We start from the raw sequence: 10000 nt of genomic DNA, 5'->3' as shown, positions 1-10000 counted from the left end.
TGGCACCAACTCCCCTGAGAACATGTTCTTAGTTATTTGCTTTGAGACTTTATGCGTAATGATTTTTACATTTAGTCAATTGGGCAGGTAGCCCTTTTATATCTATTTGTCAACAGAAGAGGGGTACAAATGAAGCTGCGAAATTTCGTGGTACTGCTTCATGTGTGGCACCACCTCCCCTGAGGATATGTTATAGTGCCAGAAGTGCACACAGTAATCACACGATGACTGCGCTGACAGTAGAAGACAAAGGACATTGTCTGCGAAATCGGTTCTTTGCCTATTTTTTCCTTCTTTTTTTTAAGGTTTTGTTTTTCAGTCCTTTTTAGACCTAGCCCTTATTTATCTTTTTGTTTTACATTTAAGGCTTAAATTGTTATCCGATTTGTTATTTCCTTGGTAAAAATCAAAATATGATGTTGAAATAAAGACATTTACATAAAATGGCTTAATCAAAATGTTATGACGTATTTATTTATCTTGTGTGTGTGGCAATGTGTGCTTGTTTGTGTGTGAATGAGCGTGTGTGGGTGTATATGTGTGTGTGTGAGACACAGACACAGTTAGAAAGAGAGTCAGGGTGTGTTTGTATGTGTTCCGAGTTTGACAACACAGTGTTCCACTTTACACACCCATGCGTCCAACCTGGAACAAATGCAGACATTTTTATTATGATCAGTCTGATGAGTTGCGTGACTTTTATTTTATTTTATGTGGTTCGTTTATTTACTGATAGAGTCTAGTATGTGACAATATAAAGAACGCTTTGCAATATCCATTTTTTTGTCTGGTACGGCTGTTTCTCCTTAACTGTTCCAGGTTTAGCGACTTTCCCCTACATACTAAAAAGGTGATACATGTAACTAAATGCACAAATTGCTGTCCAGCAAAAGTTGTGTCACGTATTACATACTCTTCAAAGACATGAAACTAGAGGATGATCTACCCTCTACAGAGAATATACATCCAAGTACACATCTAGGGGTATTCCATTCAACTTGATAAAAAAATTAGTCCTAAACAGCCAAATCGGTTGAAGAAACGATACAAAACACAACCAACCAAAACACTTGACAAGCACTGTTAAACAATTGTTAAGAGTATCAGCAAGGCAACATGGTCCACTTGAATGACACCAACATACTGATAATGTTGTTATTTTTGACAAGGACATGAAAACATCGCCTTGTGTCATTGTCTTCAATTTACTTAATCCGGCTTTACTTTAACAAACGGCGTTTTCATAACCAGTTTTTCAGCATTATTCTCCATAGCAACTTTTGTAAAAATCGAAGTAAAATACCTTGCACACGTAGTTCACATGGGTGTGGGTCGGTCCCCTCAGACGGCACAAAGAAACACATGTACAGTCCTGCTTGTTCAAAGCTGACAGAGGGAATCCTGACGGTCAGATGGTCCGTGAGATTATCATCAAATGTGTAGTTGGCCATCTCTATGAAGCAGTCGTATTTCTTCTTTTCCGTAGACCATCTACACAAAAGGACGTCTGTCCCTGAAAGCAAACAAAACAATGATTGCACTATTATGCTGATGTCTACTTATATAGTCCGCTGCTGTTTAAAGCCCCAGTCTGCCTCAAATGGTTTACAGAACGATTTAAATCTTCTCATGAAAAAAGCAGTTCCAACCTTATGGAACACACTTGCAATTTAGCATTTAAAAGCATTAAATGACACAGTTCGTTTGAATGGCTATTTAACTCACGTAAACCACACATCAGTTTTCGTGGTTTATCTAATCCCTGAGCCATCGTGGACCCGTGTGAACCACTTTCCTTTTTTTCACAATTTAGTCGTCAGTTTGTGATTTCAATGCAACTCGTTGTATCTGCAATAGCACGTTATTGTGTACCTCTGAATCTAAAATGCAACAAACGACTGCGAATCACACGAACTTATCGGCGGCGGTTGACTTCAAAGATGCAAGTGCTATGCAGAAAATTCGTCTGCTTGGGCAAACACGACCTTGAGTGACCTGCTTCCGTGCTCCCTTTTTTCAAACTTTTAAAACGTCGAATTGTACTGATCTTGTCTTGATGAAAAAAATGTTGTTTATGATTTAAGAATGTTTTTGTAACAAGCTGTCAATTCATTATATATAGATTTTGAAAGTTAGGTCTAGCGCAAAAACAAGGCGTCCGATTTGTCTAATGGTAAATCCGTTCTGACTACACGAAATAAATTCTTTGAAAATGTCTCACTCTCAACGGAAAGCAGCCAGGATGTTCCCGTTCGGTGAGCGTTCAAATGGAAGTATGTTTGTACCGTATGTAGATGCTCGGGGAGCTCAGTGATCAGAAACGGATGGTTTAAGGGAGGCTGAGTGTGCCTTTAACAAGTAGTATAAAGTACACACCTTAGGCACCCATGCAAGCACGTACGTACCTATGGCACCCCTCCGGGCATCTGAAGGATACCGTGCCATGTTGATGGGACGTTCTGTGGTCGTGATAAGTACACGGAAGTTACAGGTGATTGAAGCATGTTCTCCGACATTGAACGTTCCAGCATCACACGTGATGAGTGGGCCGGATCCGTGAACATTGAAACCAGCCATTGCCGCGAAGAGCGTACATATAGACTGGAGATTGACGATGTGCATGTCGATTCCTTTTAAACCTGCAGAGAGAACCTATTAGTACGGTTGCTAGAAGCGCTGACCAACAAGTGTTCAGATATTTTTCTAATTGTCGTTTCTAGATAGTAAAATATGTGCTGAAAACGGTCAGCTATCGCACCATCAAGAAATCGGTTCCCTAGTACCCCTTTAAGGCTCTGGAACCACCCCGAGTGGCAATATCGGGTCGCAACAAAGAGTGTTCCCCATAGCCTGAAAGAGCCTCAACCGTGAAAGATAGAAAGAAAGGTATTGAACAAAAAAGACGCACAACACCAATGTAAACCATTTGTGTTATCATACTTATATTAAAATATTGATGACCATGGAATAAATGGGTTATTTGTAGTTTTTTGACAAACAATTGCGAAAAACATGACAAATTGTCTTTTTTATAGCCTAAACTATGAAAGATTTAAAGACAAGTATTGAACACAAAAGATAGCAATGGATAATGGCAACAACATTTGCTCTCATTGTTGTACAAAAATGTTGATTGTTTTTTAATACTTTTCCGTTTTTGTGGATTTCACAAAGCATACCAATTAAACGGCAGTCCAGGTAACTCGTCCGATTTTTTGCGGCTAAGAGCCTCAACATTTGAAGATAGAAAGACTATCATTGAACAAAAACTATGGTAAACACTAATGTTAATAACTTTTGATCTCACACTGATATTGAAATATTGATGACCATGCAATTAATGGGCTATTTTCAGATTTGTGGGTACAAAATCGCCCAAAACATGACAAATTGTCTTTTTTCTAGCCTAAACTATGAAAGATTTAAAGACAAGTATTGAATACAAAAGATTGAACGGGATAATAGCAACAACATTTGCACTCATGGTTGTACAAAATTGTTGATTGTTCTTGAATATTTTCCGTTTTTGTGGATTTCACAAAGCGTACCGATTAATCGGCAACCCGTGTCAATCATCCGAATTATTTTATGCTGCGCCAAAACGATTGAAAATGGATGGAATATTAGTGTTTGAATACAAAAGGCGCACATTGTCATGTTAAGCATATCTTGTTACACCGTATACACATCAAAATCGTGATAGCTCTTGGTTTGAATGTTACAATGTTTGATTTTGTGCAAGTTACACACATTGATACTGACAAAATGTAATGATATTCCAGGACAATATATCCAGCGCGCTCTTTGGGTCCCCAAAACACTGTACATGGTGAGTCCCATTGTGATGCCAAAGTAGAAAATAATTATATTCACTTTAGCGATAGTCCGCAGTAGACGACATCAAATGACACAGACTGTAATGATAACTCAAAACTCGTCATCGCTTTCAGCAAACGCGTCAAAGTCAACCTCCTCATCTTCTTCCTCGTCATCCTCTTCTTCACAACCACCATCTGCCAGAAGATCGATCAGCGACACAGGTAGGATGGGCTTGAGGCACCACACGGGTTCCAGGACACCGTCTGCATTTTTCGTCCATCCCTGCCCCTGGTCGTAGGGTTTGGCCCTGTACAAGCGTGCTCATGAAGGCATTCTGGAGAGGCCCAAACCCTACGACCAGGGGCAGGGATGGACGAAAAATGCAGACGGTGTCCTGGAACCCGTGTGGTGCCTCAAGCCCATCCTACCTGTGTCGCTGATCGATCTTCTGGCAGATGGTGGTTGTGAAGAAGAGGATGACGAGGAAGACGATGAGGAGGTTGACTTTGACGCGTTTGCTGAAAGCGATGACGAGTTTTGAGTTATCATTACAGTCTGTGTCATTTGATGTCGTCTACTGCGGACTATCGCTAAAGTGAATATAATTATTTTCTACTTTGGCACCACAATGGGACTCACCATGTACAGTGTTTTGGGGACCCAAAGAGCGCGCTGGATATATTGTCCTGGAATATCATTACATTTTGTCAGTATCAATGTGTGTAACTTGCACAAAATCAAACATTGTAACATTCAAACAAAGAGCTATCACGATTTTGATGTGTATACGGTGTAACAAGATATGCTTAACATGACAATGTGCGCCTTTTGTCTTCAAACACTAATATTCCATCCATTTTCAATCGTTTTGGCGCAGCATGAAATAATTCGGATGATTGACACGGGTTGCGGATTAATCGGTACGCTTTGTGAAATCCACAAAAACGGAAAATATTCAAGAACAATCAACAATTTTGTACAACAATGAGTGCAAATGTTGTTGCTATTATCCCGTTCAATCTTTTATATTCAATACTTGTCTTTAAATCTTTCATAGTTTAGGCTAGAAAAAAGACAATTTGTCATGTTTTGGGCGATTTTGTACCCACAAATCTGAAAATAGCCCATTAATTGCATGGTCATCAATATTTCAATATCAGTGTGAGATCAAAAGTTATTAACATTAGTGTTTACCATAGTTTTTGTTCAATGATAGTCTTTCTATCTTCAAATGGTGAGGCTCTTAGCCGCAAAAATTCGGACGAGTTACCTGGACTGCCGTTTAATTGGTATGCTTTGTGAAATCCACAAAAACGGAAAAGTATTAAAAAACAATCAACAATTTTGTACAACATTGAGAGCAAATGTTGTTGCCATTATCCATTGCTATCTTTTGTGTTCAATATTTGTCTTTAAATCTTTCATAGTTTAGGCTATAAAAAAGACAATTTGTCATGTTTTTCGCGATTTTTTGTCAGAAATCTAAAAATAACCCATTTATTCCATGGTCATCAATATTTTAATATAAGTATGATAACACAAATGGTTCACATTGGTGTCGTGCGTCTTTTTTGTTCAATACCTTTCTTTCTATCTTTCACGGTTGAGGCTCTTTCCGGCTATGGGAAACACTCTTTGTTGCGACCCGATATTGCCACCCGGGGTGGTTCCAGACCCTTAAAGGGGTACTAGGGAACCGATTTCTTGATGGTGCGATAGCTGACCGTTTTCAGCACATATTTTACTATCTAGAAACGACAATTAGAAAAATATCTGAACACTTGTTGGTCAGCGCTTCTAGCCACTAAACTATATGTGTATACAAGGGGTTAAGAGTTCGTAAAGCATGCAATACACCTAATCTAACAGCGAGAAAAGACAATCCAACACACACATGCACATATATATCGATTATTGACATATATGCAAAACAAAAGTACCTACAACCAAATGTGACACATAGACACACAAACTTTCTCACATTCCTAACACAAAGCATACAGTACAAGCACACACTTACACAAGCACTCACGCACGCACACACACACACTCACGCTCTCACACCTTCGCTATTCTTTTAACAAGAGCACGAACAAGGGAGGTTCTCGCACACTGTAAGCAGTACAAGATTGGGGCCTTTTTAGGCATCTTTTGCTACATAACTTGTTTCAGATTTGTTTTAACAAAACGGAACAGCCAAGAAATTCAATGAGATCAAGTTTGCACATTGATTTTATAAGTCTCCTAGCAGGAATACACGGGTTCGCCCGGTTTCCATTGAGCTACAAATATCTACCTGTACAGTACACATTTGCATATGGTGATTTAAGATGAATAACATCTCCCGCGTAGACACAACAAAATATCTACCCTCCCACAGACAAATATATAAAAAGAAAAACTCTCCTGCTCAAACACAACCAAATTCCCTGCCACTTACACGAAACTGTGAGCTGGAAAAACACTTCCGCTTATACACGCCAATGTCTGTCTGCAACGTGTTCCAGTCATGCATATTATGCATTTGTGTCAGTTTACAATGAAAAGCGATTTTGCCCTTTTCAAACGATCATTCACGAATACAGAAAGAGGCATTGAGGTCTTCACAGCAATGTTTTCTTTCCTATCATGGTAGAATGATTTCAGGTCCCACGGAAGTCGTTTGATCGCTACACACAATACCCAGGCAGCAGTGCGCCATCGCGCCAGTGCTGGCCGGTGTAACACGAGAAAATTACTCCCACGAGATTTTTACTCCGGAGTAAAAATTTCGTACGAAAATGTTACTCCCTTTACGAAAAAAGCACTCCCCCATTACACGAAAAAATTACTCCCCAAGACAGGTGAGTTCCGAGTTAACATTTCGTACACAAATGTTACTCCCCTGACAAAAAAAACCGAATAAATTACTTCACCCTAACACGAGCAATTTCACTTCCCATGCCAGGTGTACGAAATTTATACTCCCTTGTCCCCTGTTAGTCTTGGTGGTGGAAGGGGTGGAGGGAGGGTAGCGCGACATTCGTTTGCGCGAGATCACATATTGGCATTATCCCTTCGCCCGCATCCCATTTTCGCGTACGAGATTTTTACTGGAAGTAAAAAAAATGGGGAGTACAAATTTCGTGGAGGGAGTAATTTTTTCGTGCCTTGGGGAGTTCTTTTCTCGTACGAAAAATTTACTCGGAGTAGAAATTTCGTACGAAATGTTTACTCCGGAGTAAATTTTTCGTGGAGTAAAAATTTCGTGTTACACCGGTACAGGCAATTGAGCGGCACAAAGCGGCAGTTGCTGTCCGCTTGAGTCTCGCGGTCGGCTGACTGATGTATGCCCGCACTACACACTACCCCCACCCCCTACCAATTTTTCAGAAAAGAGTGCATATTATCTTCCAAATAGAAAAGCAAGGTAATCAGATGATCAAAAACTTAAGAAGATAAATAGGGAAGCAAAATAGAATATCCAACATAGTGATTTAACTGTTGAATTCAGAAAAAAACCACTTTTTTCCTCATTTTTGAAGCTGAATTAGAAGTTTGGAAGACAGAAAAAATAAATTAAAAGTGCTAAAGTGGTTACAGTGTTCAGAAATAGTGATAGATACCAAGTTGAGTTTTCGCTCTTTATCACAGTTAAAAGAAACACACCTCTTGTCGCGCACAATCTTGAACTGTGATCCTTTTACTACCCCCGCCCCCTACCCATTTGAACACAAAAGAGTGCATATTCTCTTCCAATTAGAAAACTAAGTAATATGAAGCAACTGGACATTTTTAAAATACAGGCAAATCCAGCTAACTCACAAACGGTTAAGTCAAAAATTCGCTTAGCACACAAAGAAATTCTGGTCCGGAATTATCCCTCTTTATCTATGTGTACAAAGTACCCTGAGCTCGAAATGGTTTGGTAAGTTACCTGATAAATAATGTAGCCTGTAGATTTAACAGGGAGACTGATCAGACAGGAAGAGCAATACTTTCACATTCCCGATGTTCAGCGATAAACTTGTTTTCTTCGAGAGTTCGATCTTCGTGCGATTCTGGCGCGTTGTCACCAAAAACGTAAAAAAAAACCCAGGATACCATCATGATGCCTCTCTACAAAAATCAGGTCTAGGAGCTCTTCATCTAAAGTCAGTCAGAATTAACCTCCTCAACACAATCCTCATCTTGTCCCATAGTGATTTCTGCCGCCAAAGAACATGTGGTTCTCAACTCACAAGACCGATTTGTCGTCTTCTATTGCGAAATTCAGATTTACCCCAACTACGTGCATTGATCTGAGCAATAAAATGTAGATGCGATAATCTGCACACAACTCTTCAACACAATCTGCATCTTGTCCCATCGTGATTTCTGTCGGCAAAGAACATGTCGTTCTCAACTCATTTGACAGATTTGTCATCTTCCAGTGTGAAATTCAGATCTGCCCCAAGTACGTGCAATAACATGTAGAAGCGATACTCTGAAAAAAAATCTTTTTGCGTGAACGCTGTCACGTTTTCATCAGTTCGATGTCTTTTATCCAGAGCAGGGATGAACACACTTTTTCATCAGCAATTTGTTATGTTTATCCGCAGACTGCTTTCCATTACTTGTCGTCTGTTTTAGATTGACTCGTAGGGTTCTTCAGCCAGGCAAGAAGTGCTTGTTTACAGTGACACGTTCTCACGCACGACATGTCGTAAATGCAAGTTCTAACGATTGTTTTTTATTGCACTGATAGAGAATGTCGATAGTTGTAAACTTCTGCCATTTCCTAATGTTTATTTCATTATTTTGCATACGGATATGGCTAATAAGTGGATAATCTGTTACGACACGAAACGCGTTCTAAATCCGGGAAGGGAGGCTACTCCAGCGTACTTTCAGGTGTATCCTACAGCCTTAAGCAATACAATTAAAACGATAATAAATTACAACGATTTTTCTCAGTAGTTTTATTTTGTAATATACAGGACTGGCTAAAAATAGTTTTTCTTACGATCGGCGGCTTTGTATTCAGTAAGTGCGAAACTATTTTCAACTTCCGGTTGGCGCCATATCGATCGGTGTAGCCCATTTGCATTTGTGTACAAGTGTGAATTGAGTTTTATTAGTATATACTAACTGATGAAAAGAATATAATATACTTATTCGTAACAATACTCATTCTGATTTCGAGAAACGCTTCGTATAGCTCAAATGCATAATGATCTTCTTTCATTCGTTTTGATAGCTGTATCAGGTCGTATCTCTGTATGGGTATACACGACAGCCCAGCAACAATGATAGGTTGTACAATTGCGTGCTGCGTAGTGGTACACAATCTGAAAAAAGGCTGTCCATTAGCTTGCCCTTCTCTCTCTGTCTGCTGTAGCTTTTGAGTCGCATAATTAGACACGCACATGAAGAGCATTATGGCTATGCGTTTTTACTCTCTCAGCAATTCACTTTAGCACACTGGGGTGGTATTACTGGGCCGGCTTTGTACTACCGTGAGTGAAAACATATAATGCTGTTGCGTTTTGGATAAGAAACTCACATGCAGCTGTACTGAGACTAAATACAGAGATAAACGAAATACAGAGATCCTTTACCACAATTTAGTGTCACAGAAGGTATAGGTTTTGCAGGGGCTCACATCCATGAGAGGTGGCATAGGACAAAAGTCCTGGACAATGCAAAAGTGATAGGAAATTTGTCCTGAACAAAAATAAATCAATAGGACATTTCATTTAGTTATGTTGCTTTTTCGGAGAAAAAAAACCGCGAAGGGAGGCAACTATCAACCGGCTTAGAGCATTCAGAGTTGCAACCCTTGGAAGCTCTTCTCTATAAAAAGCACACAAAATCCCCCCAAGTTTCGTCTGCTTGGAGAGACACATCGCTTCGCAAAACATCGATAAAATAGCAACTCAAACTTCTGTAAATTGGAATGCGTGATCTATTGTGTAACAAATTCCATCTCACACGGCAGAAATTAATATGTAAAGCGCTTAGAGAACGTCAAGCTGTGAATGAATGCAAATGCTCTAGTACGCTATCATACAGAAACAAACACAACTCCAAATGTGACCCTCCACCACGAAATGAGTCGCATGTCACCTTTGCATGATTTTCATATTTTTACATTTTCCTAAAGAGTTTTTTATGCTCTACCCAGTGGTGAAAACCGTTTTAGAAAAGAGCGAAAACTGTT

General features: G+C 39.5%; 1 protein-coding gene across 1 annotated transcript in view; it reads right to left on the bottom strand.

The window, feature by feature from the left end:
* Positions 1 to 10000, bottom strand: part of LOC138956079 (uncharacterized) — a gene marked incomplete at its 3' end in the record, with an annotated part of 18490 nt that overhangs the window by 6752 nt on the left and 1738 nt on the right. The window contains exons 2-3 of the mRNA XM_070327544.1: positions 2406 to 2639; positions 1304 to 1513 (exon numbers count right to left, since the gene is read on the bottom strand). Of these exons, the coding sequence (XP_070183645.1) occupies positions 1304 to 1513; positions 2406 to 2622 (427 nt within the window). The remainder of the gene's footprint in view (positions 1 to 1303; positions 1514 to 2405; positions 2640 to 10000) is intronic.

The sequence above is a fragment of the Littorina saxatilis genome, unplaced genomic scaffold, assembly GCF_037325665.1.
Source record: "Littorina saxatilis isolate snail1 unplaced genomic scaffold, US_GU_Lsax_2.0 scaffold_659, whole genome shotgun sequence".
NCBI lineage: Eukaryota > Metazoa > Mollusca > Gastropoda > Littorinimorpha > Littorinidae > Littorina > Littorina saxatilis.
Note: the sequence above shows the minus strand (reverse complement) of the source record. Positions and strands in the feature narration are given on the sequence as shown.